The 20,210-nt window shown below is 40.1% G+C and overlaps 1 protein-coding gene across 10 annotated transcripts in view; it reads left to right on the top strand.

The window, feature by feature from the left end:
• Positions 1 to 20,210, top strand: part of LOC148873373 (uncharacterized) — a 69,981-nt gene that overhangs the window by 23,922 nt on the left and 25,849 nt on the right. For all 10 annotated transcript variants that reach the window (XM_088963893.1, XM_088963895.1, XM_088963897.1 and 7 more), the window contains exon 7: positions 12,290 to 12,408. In XM_088963893.1, the coding sequence (XP_088820019.1) occupies positions 12,290 to 12,408 (119 nt within the window). The remainder of the gene's footprint in view (positions 1 to 12,289; positions 12,409 to 20,210) is intronic.

Raw genomic sequence — 20,210 nt, forward strand, 5'->3', positions numbered from 1 at the left:
CTTTCTTTCATTAAGTAAATCCATGTCATTCTTGAACAATCATCAATAAAGGAGACAAAATACTTGTACCCATTATAAGACTCTATTTTGATTGGACCCCAAACATTTGAATGAACCAAAGAAAAATGACTCAACATACGACTCTCAACTCTTGGACTGAAGGACACCCGACGATGTTTACCAAACTTACATGAGTCACATTGCAAAACTGACAACTGATTCAATGACGGAACCAACATCTTGAGAGCCTTGAGAGATGGATGTCCTAGTCGGCAATGCCATTGTAGAGGAGTAAGTGAAGTCTGAAGAGCAGTTGAAGATCCACCACCGTCAAGGTAATACAATCCACCAGCTTCATGCCCCCCACCAATCTTCTTCTTTGTCTTGAGATACTGGAAAACACAAGTGGAAGGAAAGAAGGTAACATAACAGTTAAGAGCTTTGGTTATTTTACTAATAGACATAAGATTGAGTGGAAACTTAGGTACATATAAAATAGATGATAAGGGCACAGAAGCCATGTCAACATTACCAACACCACAGATGGGAGATGAGGACCCATTGGCAAGTGTAACAGTTTGTGATGTGGAGGTTTCAGAAAGAGAAGAGAACACACCTGGAGTCTCGGTCATATGATCTGAGCAGAGTCAATAATCCAGGGAGAGGTTTTAGATGACATGCAAGCAATACCTGAGTGGGCAAGTGTGGCAGTGGTATGCTGTGAAGTAGTTTGAAGGAACCGTTCATACTCATCGCGCGGTACACTCACCATCTCCCTTCTAGAAGTAGATGTAGATGTGGGAGGAGTTCGGTCTGCCTGTTTACAGTCACTGATGTCAACCTCACCTGCTACAACATGATTAGCCCATTTAGAGGGAGGGCCATGTAGGTCATAACAGAAATTCACTGTGCGTCCTTCCCTACCACAATGAGTACACTTCCTTGCAGAGTTATTCTTCCCTTTGCCACGGCCTCCCCCTAAGTCACGACCACCCCGACCAATCATGAAACTGCCACGGCCTCCTCGGGAGGCATGTCCTCCCCCCCTTGTACTGTGTCCACCTCCTTTAACTGTCACAAGTGCTGATCTATCAGAATGTGTGGGATTCTCTGTCTGTCCCAAAGAAATTCTACGAAGCCGTGAGAATACTTCCTCAAGTGTAGGAAGGGTGGAGCTCCCTAATATTTGGGCTCTAACTGGTTCATACTCTAATTTCAGCCCCACCAAGAATCTTGAAACATCTAGTTGTTCCCTTTGCTGTTGCTGAACTTTAATATCTGGAGTGAGGGGATGATAGACATTGAGTTCATTCCTTATATTCTTTATGCATGCATGGTACTCTTCTTGTGTTTTGTTTCCTTGTTGCAAATCAAAGTACTTTTGATAAAGTTGATATACTCTTGTTGTATTTTCTTGTCCAAAATACAACTTCTTAGCATGTTCCCATATATCCTTAGCCGTATCAAGAAACATGAAGTTGGCACTGATTTTGGGTTCCATATTGTTCCATAGCCAAGTCATGATTTGAGCATCTTCTTGTTCCCAATCATCAAACCTTGGGGAGTCAGCCGGTGGTTTCTCATCTTTTATGTGCTTCATTTTCCTCTTTGCCTTGAGGAAAACTTCCACTGATTTAGCCCATGGAACATAGTTCTTCCCATTCAGTTTAATTGAGGTCATCTGTACACCTAGGTAGTCAGGGGAAACCACCACACTAGGTTTCTGATCATTATACCCATCTCCTATTGCTGCCATTGTACTCTTTCACAGTTGCCTCGAACCTGAATTCTCAGCAACAAGCTGACTGTTATTCAAAATTTGATGTTCTAGCACCTATAGCAACTCCTAAACACAACAGTGGATACACGTGCCTTGTTCTTATTCACACTACTGCTGATTTCACAACACCACGAACCACATAAGCATCAATTTAACACTCACTAATCACATGTAAGCCCTCTTACATCCACTCAATAGGGATTGTGCAACACAAGTACCACAACATAGTTAAACCTGTTACACCCAGTTCAGACTAGTTTAACAGTTTTAAGAGGGCACTACACAACCACAAAAAACTCGGCTAGGTCACAACATTACACCTTACACCACTCGGCCACTTACAGCAGCCCTAACACCACTCAACAACTTACAACAGCCCCTACACCATTCGGTTACTGCACACACAGCCCTTTCTAGGGCAACAATGAACCTAGTTCTCTAGGTTCTGATCAATACTAATAGCTTCTTGAAGGGTTTCTACCCAGAAATATCAGCAACACAAGAAGAAGAGATAACCGACCTTCCTTTGAGAATATCAACCAACCATTCGCTGCTGAAGTCACTTTTCTTGATGAAGAAGATTATGCGCAGCAGAGAGAGACGAGTTGTGATGTTTTAGACCTAGGGCGAACCAATTCTCTTCGTTGACTGACCAGAAACGAAGGAGAAGAATCACGGACACTGTTGAGGTGCTTTACCAACTGAAGTAGGTCAGGAACATGGCTCTGATACCATATTTCGAATGCTGCTACAGTAACCCGAACCAGGAAGAGAAGGAAGAAGAAGAGAAGAGGAAGAAAGAAAATAAGGGTTTGTCGAAATCTGATGGATTACCCATACAGTCGACCCCCTTAATCTTTATTAGATTCTAATGACCTTTACAAAGACAAAAATGCCCTTACTTAAGTGTAGGGCAGAGTGACTAATAAAACTGCCACATAAGCAAACTACTTAACAAGCATAAGATGACTAAACTACCCCTATTCGACTCATTTTAACAGTCACAAAAAAATTTGACCGACTATGCGACTCTGAAGATGATACCGATAAACCAGCCTTGTTGTCGAGAGTGTAGAGACCATCCACTAAGCTTCCTCTACCAATCGTCCTCCTAGAAGTTAGATCCTGAAAAACATATGACTCAGGAAAAAAGGTTACACTGCAGTTTAAAGAGTTTGTGATACTACTAATGGAAAGCAGATTGATAGGAAGTTGAGGAACATGCAAAACATTATTCAAGTTAAGTCCATGAGGAAGGGATATTGATCATTGGCCTGTAATGGAGGAGAATGATCCATCTGCAAGTCTCACCTTATCCCTTCCTAACAAAAGGTTATAAGACTGAAAAAGGTTTAGCTTACCGATCATGTGGTTAGAGGCCCCTGAGTCAATGATCCAGGGGGAATCAGGGGCAGTGGATACATGGAAGGCGGAGGTTGCATTACCTGATGTAGACGCAAATAAAGTAGAAGGGGTACTAGTGACTAAACTATCCATCTGGCGCAAGGCCCTACCATATGATTCCAAGTGATTTCAGAAGGAATTCATGATATCTTCCTTTGGGTCAGAACCGGTGAAGTACTCCTGAGCAGTACCAATCAACACTCCACCAGACTGAGTATCTTGGGTTGCCACGTTTGCCACATTATGTGCTGTATTAGGCTTCTTCTGATCTTGCACCTTACTCTGTTCTTGGTTCTTTATAGCCCACTTTGGCCTCCCATGGAGCTCCCAAATGTGTCCCATGTATGTGTTGAACGTCGGCAGTGGCTACAAAACAACTTGTTCTTATCATCAACTTTCTTGGAGTCATTTTTCTTTCCCATATTGTTACCACCCATTGCAGCTAATGCCACCTGTTGCCCCCCCTCAGTAGTTGTAACCATCACACTCCTCCTACTTTACTTAGATCAAACCAGGGCATAAACTTTTTGAACTGAAGGCAACTCTTTACTCCCTAAAATTTGAACTCTAAGAGGTTCATATACAGGGTTTAGTCTCAACAAGAAAGCAAAAACCCGCTGCTAAGAAACCAACTTCTTATAGGCTTTAGCATCATTATCATGTTTCCATTCTATAGCTTGATAGTGGTCCAACTCCTTCCATATTGAAGTAAGGGCTGAATCATATGGGCTGACAAACTACGGTTCCCTTGTTTACAGGTTGAGGATTCAACTTGTAATTGGTAAATCTTAGCATAGTGTCTCTGCTCAGAATAGGTGGTTTTGGCCTGTTCCCATATTTCACTAGCGGTGTTTGCCCACATAAAGTTCTTCTTCACATTAGGTTCCATTATTGCCAGAAGCCAGGACATCATCATACTGTTCTCTTGGTCCCACCTATCATGTTCAGCTGTCCCATTCTTGGGTTCTTTCACTCTTCCATTTATGTACCTAGCTTTTCCCTTAGCTGTTATGTAAAGTTTTACACCTTTAGTCCACTCCAGGTAGTTCAGGCCATTCAAAGGAGTAATTGGCATAGGAAATATCATATTTTCAGCTCCCATACCAGCTGTACTACGGGTTGATGTAATCCCAGATGAGGCAGAATCATCATTTGCCATTGACAGAAACAAAGGCAACAAGGCAAAACTTAAACCACAGGTGCACAAGACTAATCCCCACTCAACTACTAACTCTCAGTTATAATTAGGGCACTAAACACCCAGAAATCTGCTTCTGGAACAAAGAACCCATGGCTGAAATCTAATGGCAGCCACTAAACAGTTCAAAAAAACAGGCCAAAAACACTGCTGAAATTCTCTAGCAATAATCAAACCATCCAAGAACAGTTCAAACCATCTAGGAAATTGGACTTCAACCAAACGGTTCAAAAAAAATAGTCCAGAAATAACAAACTACACTGCTGAAATCCTCTAGCAGCACTCAAACTGTCCAGGAATAGTCCAAAAAATTAGACTTCAGTTATCATTGGTCTGTGCACAACACACATCAACCAATCACAGCACATACCTGTGACAAAAAGGGAATCACACATCCCTGTACAGCACCTGTACGAAGGTGCAGTTCCAAGACTGAGTCTTCACAGCATCAGCCAAAAGAAAGAGAGCCTTCACAGCATCGCTCCCTCCTACTAGGGTTACCTTGGTGCTACGACCAAGGAAGAACCCAGAAAAAACAGCAACAGTTGATGGTTATGATTAGTCCGATTAGGGTTTCTCCCTTCACTGTCCAAGAGTCAGAAAACTGGGTGGAAGGAATGTGATTCTGAGGAGAAAAGAGATTCCTATTGCCCAGAGTTATGCTTTGATACCATATTTTCTTTCTAGAAGAGAGAGAGGAGAGAGAGGAGAGGAGAGAAGAGAAGAGGAAAAAAGTGTTTGAGAGTCAAAAACTATAGCTGGCGGCTCCCAGCTTCCTATTTGTATTAACATGATGTAAAATAAAAGAAAAGGAAATTACAAGCATGCCCCTGGCAGCCCACCCTAACAGCATCCTAGACCGACAACACTCTAACAGGAGAAATAAAAATCTAATTCTAACAACACCTGTAATTCCCTTTTAATCTATTTCTTTTGTTTTAAATATGGGGAGGTTGCAAACCCCTCCTCTCAAAGGGATGCTTGTATTGTTTTAAGCTCTTGATTTCAATAAAGTATTAATCATTTATCAAAAGGAAAACCACTTGAGGAACAGCTCCCCCCAGCTGCGCAGGTGGACACTGTACCTGAACCCGAACCATCAGGGTTTGTATCTGGAGTAATCGATGAAAACCAGATTCAGGATCAGGGAGTTTCTTCCCCCTTTCCTCTCAATCCAATTCTTTCTTCCTCCCCACTTTACTGTCAAAATTCATTTGAAATTGATCCTTGCAGTAATCATCAGCCTTTGGATTTTGCAGCTCCAGCTGTTGAAACTTCACCAGTGGCGGATAATGACTCATGTGCGGTAGTAAAAGAAGATGGGGGAGGAGATAAAGACAGAGGAGGAACAAATTTTGAATTTGAGTCAAGTGATGGATTCTAAGAAGGAAGCTGGGGTAAATGAAACTGTTGTAGGCACTGAAGAGAAGGAAAAGGAACTCTGTGGGTTAGATGAGGGGGGAGATGTTTGCAGATAGCCACCCAAACTTAAAGGAAAGGAACAAAAAGAAGCCAAAGGGAAGGTCTACCTTAGAAAGGAGGCAGAAGATGACAAAAAAAGAAAGAGGAGAATGAACGAGGTGGAAAGGCTAGCCTGTGGTGTATCCTATCAGAAGTCTGTAAATAGGAAGAGGGAGAAGAAAAGAGGAGAATAGAAATTGGAAATAAGAACGGGTCTAGAAAACAAGTAGAATGAAGATTCTTTGTTGGAATGTAAGAGGACTAGGGAGTGCAAAGAAAAGGGGAATTATTAGGAATGTGATAAGAACAGAGAGACCGGTACTAGTCATGCTACAGGAAACAAATCTTTCGGATTTGGATGGAAGATGGATAAGTATCTGGAGTAGTAGGGGTTTAAGTTGGTCTTTTCCCTGTCGTGGGGTGTCTCGGGTGGGATCCTTACAATTTGGAAGAATGAGGAAGTTGATTGTCAGGAGGAATTGATAGGACAATAATCAGTGTTAATAAAAGCCAAGAGGGTGAGTGATGGAAGGGAGTGGGTGTTGACTAATGTGTATGGCCCGAGTTCATATAGTGAGAGGATTGCATTCTGGGAAGATCTAGCTGTAGTCAGGGCCTTTGGGAAGGTCCGTGGTGTTGGGTGGGGATTTCAATGTAATAAGGTATACAAATGAGACAAACAATCCCAATCAGCCCTTAACAACTTGTATGAGACACTTTAACTCCTTGATTAAGTCCCTAGAACTAAAAGAACCTATCTTGTTACATGCCTCTTTCACCTGGTCAAATCTTCAAGAAAATCAAGTGTGCACAAAACTGGATAGGTTCCTTTTCTTCATTGATTGGGAAGAGTTATGGGGAACCTTAACATTGAAAGCCCTACCTAGAGTAACCTCTGACCACTACCCCTTAAGCCTTTACCAAGAAAATCTTATTGGAGTTCCCACACCTTTTAGATTTGAGAATATGTGGCTAGAAGTTCCAAATTTTTTGCAAAAGTTAAAAGATTGGTGGTCAGAAGGTAGAATAAGGGCTAGAGAGAAAGTGGTGAGATTCTCCAAGAAGCTAAAAAGATTGAAGGGAAAGGTCAAGGAGTGGAACAAAGTGGAATTTGGAAAACTTGAGGTCATAAAGGAGGAATTAGCCAAGAAAATAGAGGAAGTGGACCAAAAGGAGGCCTGGAAAGATTGCAGGCCGGAGGATAGAGATGAAAGATGGAACTTAAAAGTGCAATTGGAGGAGATTCTGAGGAAGGAAGAAATTTCTTGGAGACAAAAATCTAGGTGCCAATGGCTTCTGGTGGGGGATGGAAATACCAGATTTTTCCACTCCCTAGCCAACGGGAGAAGACGGAAGAACCAAATCTCCAGTATAGAGGTGGAGGGAAGAGTAGTAAATTCAAAGGAGGAAATTGAAAGGTGCTTTGTGGATCATTTCAAGTCAATCCTTGCCTCCTCTGATGAAAGCAATGTAGAATTGGGAGAATTACAGTGGGACAGAGTGCCGGAATCCGAAGCTACCCTCCTAGAAAGAGCTTTCAGTGTTGAGGAGGTACACGAAGCAATTTTCTCTATGGATAGATCTAAAGCTCCAGGGCTGGATGGATTTTCAATGGCTTTCTATTAGGATTATTGGGAAATCTTGAAAGATGAATTAATGGATGTATTTGTGGATTTCTATAAAAAAGGGAAGTTATCGCTTGGAGCAAATGCAACTTTTATTGCTTTAGTGCCAAAAAAGGAGGCCAAAACCCCCAAGGATTACAAACCGATAAGTCTTGTGGGTAGCTCGTATAAGATCATTGCTAAAGTCCTGTTTGGTAGATTGAAGACTGTCTTGCCCTATGTTATCTCTCAGAACCAAATAGCCTTTGTAGAAGGGGGACAAATTATGGATCAAATCTTAGTAGTAAATGAATGTGTGGCAGCTAAGAAAAAACAAGGTGGGAAAGGTTTGATCTGTAAATTGGACCTAGAAAAATCTTATAATATGGTGGATTGGTCCTTCCTGTTGAATCTCACGGAAAAGATGGGGTTAGGTGAAAGATGGAGGATGTGGATTAAAGTATGTATTAGCTCGACACATTTTTCTATTCTGATGAATGGGGTAGCAAAGGATTTCTTCCAAGCTAAAAGAGGACTTAGACGGGGTGATCCCTTATCCCCATTCTTATTCACTTTTGTAGCTGAGGTCTTGAGTGGACAAATCACCAAGGCTGACCAAGATAACCAATTTAAAGGTTGGAAGATGGGTAGATTAGAAGTGGTGGTGTCTCACTTGCAATTTGCTGATGATATAATCATTTTTTGTGAAAGTTGTGATGAATCCAGTTTAAGGAATTTGAAAAGACTGGTGGATAAGATTCAATAGGCCTCCAAACTGAAAGTGAATTGGGGAAAAAGTTGTGTAGATGGAATAAACATCGAGGAGGGGGACATCCAAGCCATGGAAAATTTGCTAGGCTGTGAAGTGAAAAGATGGCCTCTAGAATACTTAGGTATGCCCTTTGGGGGGAATCCGAAAGCTAAAAGCTTCTAGAAGCTAATGTTAGAGAGGTTCACAAATAAGTTGGCAATGTGGAAGAGAAATTATATTTCCTTGGAGGGAACAATCACCTTGATAAAATCTACCTTAGCAAACCTACCCATTTATTTCTTCTCTACCTTTAAGATTCCGGTGAAAATAGCTAGGAAGTTGGAGAAGATTATGAGGGATTTTTTTTTGTGGGAGCCTGGTGATGAAAAGAAGGATCATTTAATGAAATGGGAGCAAGTTTGTTACCCTAAGGGGTAGGGTGGCCTAGGTATAGAGAACATATCAAAGAAAAATAAGGCCCTTCTAGGGAAATGGCTGTGGAGATTCCCTTGTGAAGAAGATAGGTTGTGGCACAGGGTCATTAAAAGCATTCATGGTGAAGTAGATAACGGCTGGGATGCAAAACTAGCTTCTAGTGTAGCTCCAATTTCTCCTTGGAAGGCAATCTTTGAGGTATTACCAACCTTTCTCTTCAATTTATTAGGTTTGATGTTGGATGTGGCAATAAAGTTTTATTCTGGGAAGACCTTTGGGTTGGGGATGTGCCTCTTATGGTTAAATTCCCAGATCTCTATTCCTTATCAAACCTTAAAAACAAACCTGTATCTAGGTATGGTATGCTTTCAGATTTGGGTATCTCTTGGGATTTTGGATTCAGAAGAGGGTTGAGGGAAAATGAATGTGAGTCTCTAGTGCTTTTGATCTCAACACTTGAGAGGGTCTACTTAGACCAATCTATAGCTGATAGTAGAGTTTGGTCCCCAACTCCTGATGGTTTATTTTCTTGTGCATCTTTCTTTGGTTTGTTCACTCACTCTAATCCTATGGGGATGAACTTCCCAGTGAGAGAAATCTGGTGTAAACCAATCCCTCCAAAAGTACAAGCTTTCTGTTGGGAAGTGTTTCTAGGGAAGGTAAACACTTGTAATGTGCTACAGAAAAGGAGGCCAAACAAATGCCTCTCTCCTCATGTGTGTGTCCTTTGTATGGATTGTGGTGAAACCCTAACCCACTTACTTTTATCTTGCTCTTTTGTTTCTGGTATTTGGAATGTGGTTTGTTCTCTCCTTGGATGCAGATGGGCTCCCCAACAGGATGTGGTAAGTCTTTTCAGCCCCTCTTTCCTGAGACAACAGAAGAAAAGAGGAAAGTGCTTATGGGAGGCAGCAAGAGCAGCTATAGTATGGACTATATGGGAGGAAAGAAACCTAAGAATTTTCTCTGAAAAAAGTAGATCAAAGGAGTAAGTTATTGAAGCCATAAAAATCAGAACTGCACATTGGGTGAAGACCATGGAGCTATTCAAAAATTTCTCCACGAATGAGATTCTAAGAAGTTGGGCTGAAGTAGCACAAACAGATGCACCCAAAGTAATTGTGAGTGCGGAATGGAAGCCACTGGCACTGAACAAACTAAAACTAAACTTTGATGGGAGTTCTTTTGGTAACCCAAGGGCAGGCATAGGGGGTGTGATTAGAAATCATCCGGGCATGGTGGTGACACTCTTCTCTGGACCAATAGGTATTGGTGACTCAATACATGCTGAATCTCTAGCCCTACTTCAAGGTCTAAAGATGGCTGAGCAGATAGGAACAACAGAGTTAGAAATAGACGGAGACTTACTACTGGTCATTTCTTGGGCTAAAAACATCACATCTTTACCTTGGAAGCTCAAATTTATCTTCAGAAAAATTGACATACTTGCAAGGAGGATCAACTCTCAGTTTGGTTGGGTTAAACGGAATGCAAATGGGATGGCGGATACCCTAGCAAAACAGGGGGTAAATAGATCTACATTGTACTGGGCAGAATTGTAGCTGATTGTATGTGGTTGCAGATTGGATTAGTGCTTTTCTGCAACCTATAACTATTGTAACTGATTGTAACCTTTTGTTATTAATTAAAAAATTTCTTGCTGATCAAAAACAAAAAAAAATCAATTTGAGAAAAGATTAAAATAATAAGATTTGACAATGCAAAGGAGTACTTTGAGAAGCATCTAAACACTTTCCTTATAGAAAAGGGTGTAATTCACCAAAATTCATGTCCTCATATGTCTTAATAATGGAGTTTTAGAAAAAAAAAATAGACATGTGGTTGAAGTTGCTAGGGGCTTGCTTTGTTAGATGCATGTCTCAACCCATTTTTGGGGTGATGTAGTTCAAACAGTTGTTCATCTTATCAATAGATTTCTTTCACGGACACTTCAATTTAAGTATCCTCATCAATTCCTTATCCTAGATGAGTCTACCTTCAGTCTTTCTCTTAAGGTGCTTGGTTGTGTCTACTTTGTCCATGACATGAGTCCTTGTCGGAAATTTGATCAAGTCTATCAAGTGTGTCTTCCTTGGTTATTTTCCCATTCAAAAGGGGTATAGATGTTTTCATCCTTATTTTGGTACTAAATTTGTATCCAAGGATGTTAGCTATCTTGAGTCCACACCTTTTCTTTTCAATCTTATCATCTTTCTCTTTAGGGGGAGAATGCTAGTGAAGTTCGAACTCTCTTTTGCTTTCCTGTTCTAGATCCAATTCCTATTGCCACTTTGAATCCATTTTCTTCTCCTCCTGCTTGGAGTGATAGTGTGCCACATCTTGCTGGCATTGGTGTTTCTTCAAGCAATGGAGGAGGGTTGCACCTGAAATAAATGTCCACCACAATTTGATGCTTTGGATTTAGGTGATCTTGAACTTGAGCCTCTTGCTACACTTGTTACTGAATTTGATACCTTACATTCTAATCCCTTTGATCTTAACCTTCCTATTGTACTTTATAAAGGTAAGAGACAATACATAAAGTTTTTCTCTATCTGTCTATTTACCCTATCTCTAACTACGTTTCATATGCTGCTTTATCTCCTTACTATTATGCTTATATAAATACTATCACCTCTGTTCTTGTTCCTCATAGTGTTATAGAGGCAGTGCAGTCCCTAGAATGGAAGGATGCTTTGAATTAGGAGATGGAGGCTCTCATAGGGAACCAAACATGGGAAATTGTTCGATTTCCTAAGGACAAGGTTCCTATTGGCTATAAGTGGGTATACACTGTCAAACATAGGGTTGATGGTTCAATTAAAAGGTGTAAAGCTCGCTTGGTAGTAAAAGGATATCCTCAAACTCATGGGATTGATTACCAAGGGAGCTTTGCCTCTTGTAGCCAAAATGAACTCCATTCGAGGCATCTTGTCTCTTGCAGCCAACCATTCTTGGCCTTTGTATTAGATGGATGTAAAGAATGCCTTCCTTAATGGAGATCTTCAAGAGGAGGTGTATATGGAATTGTCTATGACAATTTTTGTAGTATATACCTTTCTTTAGTGCGTCCCCCATGTCCATGTTTTTTATTCTTTCCAAGTTTTACTCCTGGACTTCCTCTCTTGTTTTCTGTTTATATTCTTTTCATGGCTACATGCAATAATACTACATGCGATAATAGTAAAGATACATGCAATAATGGTAATACTCTGCTAAGCTATTCAGGCTCAACTGGTTTCAATAATTCCTTGAAAGCTGTGATATTGGCATTATTACGAGGTCTGAAGCTTGAAACAACATGGGTTGGCAGAAGTTATGATAGGAGATTTCCTAGTAATTCTAAGCCGGATAAGAAGCAAGGAGGAAATACCCTGGAGATATAGAACAATGATCAAACATGTGCAGACTCTAGGGCAAAATTTGAGTGGCTTGTTCAGATGGGTTCCTATATCTGCAAATATACTGGCTGATGCATTAGCCAATGCAGGGGTAAAGAGGGAGGATTCCTGATTGTACATCTTGCTTTCCTTTCTGTTCAGATTTTGGACAGTGGGGTTTATGGAATGAAATCATTTTCTGTTGCATATCAAAAGAGAAAAAAAATCCTTATTTATTGTGGTGCCAATCATAGATAATGACAAGAAATGTTGCAGGTGTCCAGATCTACCGAAAGTTTTACACTGAAGAGAAGGAAAAAGCCAATGGTGTCCTTGCAATTTGTGTTTCAATACCAGCTACCCAGCCTTACCTTTCGTTGGCCAGAATAATTTGTGTGGGTGTTGCTCACTTGTCATATTTCCATTTCACATGCCAAATTTATGATTTCAGGCAACCATCTGTTACATTGTGCATGATGGAAATTTCAATTTTTCATTTTTTGGTTACCCATAATCACTCCACATGCGCTAGCTCTGCCATTATGGTTGATAGAAGCACCATTGCAATTCAATTTACCATAACTTTTTATTTTGTTTTCTTTACCTGGCTGCAGGAATCTCTTATGTCCTTGCTATCCAGTATCAATTTTCTATGAATTATGATATTTCACTCTAAAAGACTACTCAAGCTTGGAATCTTGGACAGTGAAGTTTGATGTTCTTCAGTTTATGTAGGACTATTTTTTTGGATCAATAACAAGAGACTTTCATTAATAAGTAAAGAACTTAAGTACAACAGGGGAGATAAACTATCTTCGCTCCCCCCAATGAGGCTGGGCCCCAAAAGAAAAACAGTAAAACAGATCTAAAAATGAGCCCAAAACAAAGAATCCCTAAGCACCCCTTGCTTGGATAACCCATCTGCAAATGAGTTGGCAGATCTCTTCACCCAGCTGTACTTTATCTCAATGTCCTTGGCCAGCCATTTAAATTTTTTCCTTTCATTTCTGTAACTCCATATACCAGCCTGTCCTCTTTTAATCAAACTACTACCACCTCTGAATGACCCTCAATTACAAGCCTCCTTATTTCATATCTTTTGCTCTTTGGATTCCTTCCAATGCATTATAAACCTCAGCCCCAAGAGAGTCGTCTTCACCAATTGGGCCTGAGAAAATTGCTGAAACATTCCCATCCTCATTCCTAAAGACTCCCCCAATACAATTTCATCCTTATGCACCTGTTTGAAATTATCTTGGAGTTATCAATTTGTATAACTGAAAGCCTTAACTTATTTCCAGTAGCATGAGTTGTGTTCTGCTGGAATAACTTGCTTTTTTTTTCCCAAAGACACTTTTTTTGGACCTGTTTGCCCCTATTTGCCTTGCATAGTTGTTTATGTGCCAAGGCAGAGCTAAGCAAAGGCGAATGCCTAGTCACCTAGAGAGAAAACCCTAAATCCTTTTCACTTCAGCATATATGTAACAAAAGTAATTAACACTTGAACAGAATGGCTGGAAACACTAAATACATAACCATAAGAATGGCTAGTGAAACAAAAACAAACAAATAAGTGACAAATAAATTAACATACTATGAATAAATTAAAGAAGTGCATTTCACAGCACTAGTCTTAAAGGAACTTTTGTTAAGCAGTTTCCTGTGTTGAATCGACCCTAACAACTGAGAAGACAAACAAAATTTCAAGTGTCTATTTATAATAATGATATGTTGCATTGGTTGTATTTTAATGTTGTAAAACAAACACTAAAATGACCAAACCATGCAGGAGATGCATATCGAAAAAAATGCAGGAGAATGCTTCTATCCATAAATAGCTTTCTTTAATTTGCATATCCTTCTTGACTCTCCTTAAGCAGCAAGCCCTATTATTTGCTCCATATAGACCTCTTCTTGTAACTCACCATGTAAGAAAACATTATTGGGATTATGTTGAGATGCCAGCTATGTTAACAATTAAGGAAATAATTATACACAAATCCAATTTTAGCGACTGAAGAAAATGTTTCTGGGCTTGAGTCCTTTTTTTTATCAATATCAGTGAAAATTCATTAATAGAGAAAAGTAATTAGTGAGTATAATATAAAGATTTAATTAGTGAAAGATAAACCCTCTTAATTAGTGAAAGATAAACCCAGCCGCTATGTTCAAAAAAAGCAAAAAAGCGTCAAATTTTCAAAAGGCGCATGGGCTGAGGTGCAAGGCGCATCCCATGACTCACACCATCTCTCCCCAAACCCACAATTTCTCATTACCTCCAGCAAGAATGACCAATCCGCTAAGTTATAGGCCTTCTCCAAATCCAATTTGCAAACTATACCTTTTTTCTTGCTTATTTCATTTTTTTTGAAAAATAGAGATAAGATTTTATTAAAAAAAAAGAGATACATCAGGGAGGTGATAACATATCACCGAGGGAAGAAAAGCAAGTCTCAAAGACCCTTTGAAACCCTAAACCCACATAACTTGATGACAAAAGGAACACCCCAAGCCAATCCCCAGAAAGCATAGCCCAACAGCCCATCAAGAAAACAGAAAATAAAAACCCCTCCTTGCCGCAGCCATGACTTCAAAGAATCTTGTGGACATGTCCTCTTGGATTAAAACATCATCATCCCGTATCTCGTCTTTTTTCGGATGGGCATCTTTATTCAATTTCTCTTCCTTTCTTCTCCTTTCGAACTCCTCAAAAGCCTTTCTAGCAAACTCCTCACCACCCCAATAAAACAGACCTAGGCTTTTCCCAATTGTAACCTCTCTGTCCACTATTTTTTGGAGGCCCCCTCACCTGATTCTCCATCATTACTATTATCCTTTTGCATCGTCTGTCTCTCCACAGACTCGGAATCACTTCCACTCGATGTGTTTTCCTGATGCTCCTTTGGCATCAGGGAGGTTGATGACTGAGACTGCCCTGTTGTCCCCCTATGATCAATACCATACATCCCACTTCTCTCAATCTTTTTCTCCTGTAAACCAATTTGAAATGTATTGTAGGTCCTACTCCTGTCAGGCCCAGTTTTAGCCTAGAGAAAATCTTAGTCACATGCACAATATTATGATTTCTCGAACTGTGCGGTTTCTTTCTTATTATTTCATTGGTTTGTTTCCCCTCCTCTTCAGAGTTGCTCCTTTTACCCAAACTGACACCCAATTTTCTGATCTTCATCTCCTCATATTGCCGAACATCCCGTGCAACATTCAATCTGGTTTCCAGTCTCTTCACTCACCTGAAAGTTCCTCAACTTCCATTTCATCTTCAATCTCCACTCCTGCTTTGGCCCTAGCATTCTGATTCTCCAACTCCATGCCCAATTCCCTGCTATCTGTAACATTGGGGCATAAGCTACTCTCTGAAACATTGAAGTTAGAGCTTTTTCTTTTATCACCTTCCTCAATGTTTTCTCCCACCTCCGTTCTCTCCAAACGATCTTCCACGTTCCCCTTATTGCTAAGCTTAGGATGTTGGTTCACCACCTCTCTAACTAACGAAAACTGCACTTTGAAGCGTTTTCAATTCCTTCCTTAGCCTCGTCCAAGACACTGTGAAAACCTTTCTCAAGAGATACAGTTTTAGCCTTGTTAGTCGCCCTTCCTTGTGAAATGCTGATTTTAGTAGCCACTAAGGGTTCTTTGGAGTCAATTTTTTCTGAAGATGCCTCAGTCTTCGGGAACCTTGACTCGCACAAATCACCGGGGCGAACCGACGAACAAACTTAGCAATCACCCACTCCCAAATCTCTTTTGTTTTTTGAGAAAAGGAAACTTTCATTAAAAGAAGGAAGGATATACAAGATATATATGAGAATGACCAATCATAAGCAAAACAAAAAACAAAACAAAAAGCCTTCCCAACCCATTAAAGAGGAAGCTCTATATTGCCGTACAAAAAGTCCCTGCCCACCTCAGATTTCGCAAGAGCATCTGCTACTGAGTTCAAGTTCCTTGAAATCCACCTGAAGACACAATGGATCTCAGATTGAATAACCCTGATTTCCCTCCTGCTGATTTAACATCCAGCTTATGACCAACTTTGAATCACCTTCCATCACAACCGAAGAGATGTTCAAGGATTTTACACATCTCAGCCCTGTCAGCTAGGGGTGCAAATGGATCGGATCATGATCCGATCCTATTTGGTCGAATTCGGATCACCCCCAATCCAATCTGATATATGTTATAAATTTATGAATGTAAATATATATAATACATATATATATGTTATTTATTTATTTATAAATATATTGTTTATATTGTATTTTTATAAATTTGTTATATTATTTATTATTTTTTTAAAAAACATGTATATATATGATGAAAATAATTAAAAAAATACTTGTATTTTTGTTTGTTTCTTTATTTAAATTGGTATATTTTATTTTTCTTTTAATAATTTAATAATTTATAAAGAAAAAAAGTCGGATCGGATCAGATCCGAAGATCCAACTTGCCGATAGGATTCAAATTCAAATCGAGGCCTATCAGATCCGATTAAATCTTTAGATCGAATCAGATCCAGCATGAACAGTGTCAGATCAGATTCAGATATGCCCTGATTCAAATCCGATTTGATCCATATGCATCCCTACTGTCAGCAAGGCCTGTACCTCCGCTTCAACAGCTTCAGCCTCTCCAATGGGACCATTGTAGGTCCAAACTTGAGTGCCTAGAGATGTGAAAATTCTGCCACCTATACCACCCACTCCCAAATCTCTTCCTCTCCTTTAACAGGGTGGGGGTATCAGTTTTTAAAACTTATCACCTTTTTCGCCCTCAGCTGCTTAGTCATGCCCACCCACATTCATTAGTGATTTGTCTATTTTGCCCAAAAGCTTCTTGATTAGACAAAATGATGGAAGGAAGGACTTGCCTAATCCTCAAAGAGAGGACTTTAGCTATTATTTTTTACAAGCTATTGACCAAGCTGATAGGTCTAAAGTCCTTTGGATGAGTAGCTCCATTCCTTTTAGGAACCGAGGCAATGAGCGTTGCATTTAGTCCCGGGTTTATCACACATCTCCTAAAGAATTTATTAAAGACTTCTAGAAGATTAGATGTTAATATGTCCCAACAGTCTTTGATAGAATGCCATCATGAAACCATCTTGCAAAGGGCTTTAGACCCATCCATAGAACATACTGCCTCCTTAATTTCCTCCAATTCAAATTTCCTTTCAGTTCACACCTTAAATTCATCTAACAAACTAGGCCAATTCAATCCTTCAACCCACACTTTGCTATTTAAGGGCTCTCTCAAGATGGATTTGAAATGTCCCACCAAAGTCCCAACTATATTACCTTGTTGAGTGATAATCTCACCATCCAATTCCAATTTAGAGATAAAATTCTTTCTACTTCTTCTATTGGCCAATGTGAGCTTGAATCCTTTCACTACTAGCCTTTCTATTAGACATATCTAGCCTTTAAATACTGTCCATTAACAAAAGGAAGCATCTTCAGTATAGGGACAGAAGACCCATATATGGGTGACTTTAGAAGAAACTTTTTCCCAACATTTATTTAAGTAAAATTGGTGCAATGTTAATTTTTGGCCAGCAAATCTACCTAGTGGGTCCCACCAGATAGCCTAATCTATAACATGGTGCATGTTATATGAGGGGCCCCAGATCCATGCAGCATATTTGGGTCCCACATCCATTATTTTAACCTAGACAAAATATTAATACATATGGCACACATCAATGGAGTATAACCAACAAATCATGGCTCTACTGACGACATCATAATTTTTTGTGAAGGGAGTGATATTAGGAGGGTGAGGAGAGTAGAAATCTGCTGAATTAAAAAATATGGAAGAAAAGTAGTTTCTTGAAGAGAGAAGGAGAAGAAGAGAAGTTGAAAAGAAAAGAGAGCAATAATCTGGCGGCCCCCTTCACTTATTATTTATACTAAAAATAATAGAATAGTACAAAGACAACTATGCCCTTATAGGGCGGCAAAACATAAAACAGCATATATAACACTCAAAAGCATAACAAAATTTGGATTCACATAACTACTGTGGTCCCCACCTCCTATCTAACAACTAACATAAAACATCTACTCAGAAAAACATCATAAAACTGATTAATCTTCAATAATCCCCCTCAAATTGGGAGTAAATGTCACACATTCACAACTTGTGTAGATCATGTTCAAGCTTGTTCTTTGCCACTCCTTTGGTGAGAACATCAGCCAGCTGCAACTCTGAAGAGACATAAGGCAAACAAACTTCTCCGGTTGTTACCCTTTCTCTTATAAAGTGGCTATTAGCTTCAATGTGTTTTGTCCTATCATGCTGAATTGAATCGTAGGCAATATTGTTTGCAGCCTGATTGTCACAATATAACATCATAGGTTCCTCTACTTTCACCCCAATCTCACTCAAAAGAGATCTAACCCAAAGAAGTTCTGAGGCACCATGAGCCATGGATCTATACTCAGCCTCTGCACTTGATCTTGCCACAACCACTTGCTTCTTACTCTTCCAGGAGATCAAGTTTCCACCTACAAAGGTACACACTCTTGATGTAGACCTGTAATCTAAGCATCCCGCCTAGTCTGCATCTGTATAGGATTCTAGCTTCAGATTCTCATGATTTGAGAAAAGAATGCCTTTGCCAGGGTGCTTTTTTAGATATGCAAGTATTCTCTCAATAGCTTCCCAGTGCTGAACCCGAGGTGCATGCATGTACTGACTCACAACACTGACAGTATAAAAAATATCTGGTCGTGTCATGCACAAATACAACAATCGGTCCACCATCCTTTGATATCTCCCCACATCCTTTACCAACTCACCATCCACACCATTAATTTTGTGATTTGGATCAATAGGAGTGTCTGTTGGTTTGGTCCCCAGCTTCCCAGTCTCCCGTAGTAGGTCAAGTGCATACTTTCTCTGTGAAATGAAGATCCCATGCTTGGATCTTGCAACTTCAATCCCTAGGAAGTATTTGAGCTCACCAAGATCTTTGATCTCAAATTCTTGTTGCAATGATTTTTTGAGATCATCAATCTCCTCCAGATCATTTCTTGTCACCACTATATCATCCGCATTCACAATCAGAATTGACACCAGAGCACCCCTCCTCTTCACAAAGAGGGTGTGATCAGACTGTCTTGGTATATCCAAAACGGATGAGTGCCCCTCTGAATCTGTCAAACCAAGTCCTAGGTGACTGTTTCAGTCCATACAAAGATTTTCTGAGTCTGCACACATTTCCTTTACCAACATTTTCATAAAAGCCTGCTGGAATGTCCATATATACCTCATCTTGTAAATCACCATTGAGGAAGGCATTTTTGACATCAAGCTGGAACAAGGGTCATGAATAGGTGACTACTAGAGATAAAAGGATTCGAACTGAACTCATCTTAGCTATGGGTGCAAAGGTTTCCAAATAATCAATACCATAGGTCTGAGTATACCCTTTTGCTACCAACCTTGCCTTGTACCTTCCTATTTTGCCATCGGCCTTATGCTTCATTGTGAATACCCATCTACATCCAACTGTCTCCTTGTTTGGGGGGAGATCAACTATTTCCCAAGTTTGGTTTTTGACCAAAGCATCCACCTCATCTTGCATGGTTGTTTTCTACTCAGGTTTGGAGAAAGCCTCAGTAACGTTCCTGGGTATAGACACAAAATCCAGGGAAGAAAGAAAAGCACAGTAGGAGGGTGATAAGGCACTGTAGGAAAGATGGTATGAAATGCAGTGGGCTGTACACTTTCTTTTCCCCTTACGAAGTGCAATGGGAAGATCAAGGTCAGTGGGATCAGCTGCAATAATGGTGTTAGGGACAGGAATATTATCATCAGAAAATATAATAGGCTCAGGCTCAAGAGGAATACCTGGAACTATATCTGTCAAATCTAGAGTTTTAGAAGGACTAACAGAGAGTGGTGTGGGTTGAGGATGTGTGGAGTCAACCATCATATGCCGGTGTTGATATTTTTGTGAGGCTGCTCGTAGTGGCTCAGGTAATGGAACTGGAGGTGCAGGTGCTGGCTGAACTGATGCAGGTGCTGGCTGAACTGATGGAGGTGCTGGCTGAACTGATGGAGGCACCACAAAAACAGGGAGAGGAACAGATTGTAAGCTCTCCTCCCCAAAACTCTCCCCCTGAGGAGAACCACTCGAGAAGAAGGTGGATTCAAAGAAGGTAACATCCAT

The sequence above is a fragment of the Nelumbo lutea genome, chromosome 1 (genome assembly GCF_056320005.1).
Source record: "Nelumbo lutea isolate HS-2025 chromosome 1, American lotus-T2T, whole genome shotgun sequence".
In the NCBI taxonomy this organism is placed as follows: domain Eukaryota; kingdom Viridiplantae; phylum Streptophyta; class Magnoliopsida; order Proteales; family Nelumbonaceae; genus Nelumbo; species Nelumbo lutea.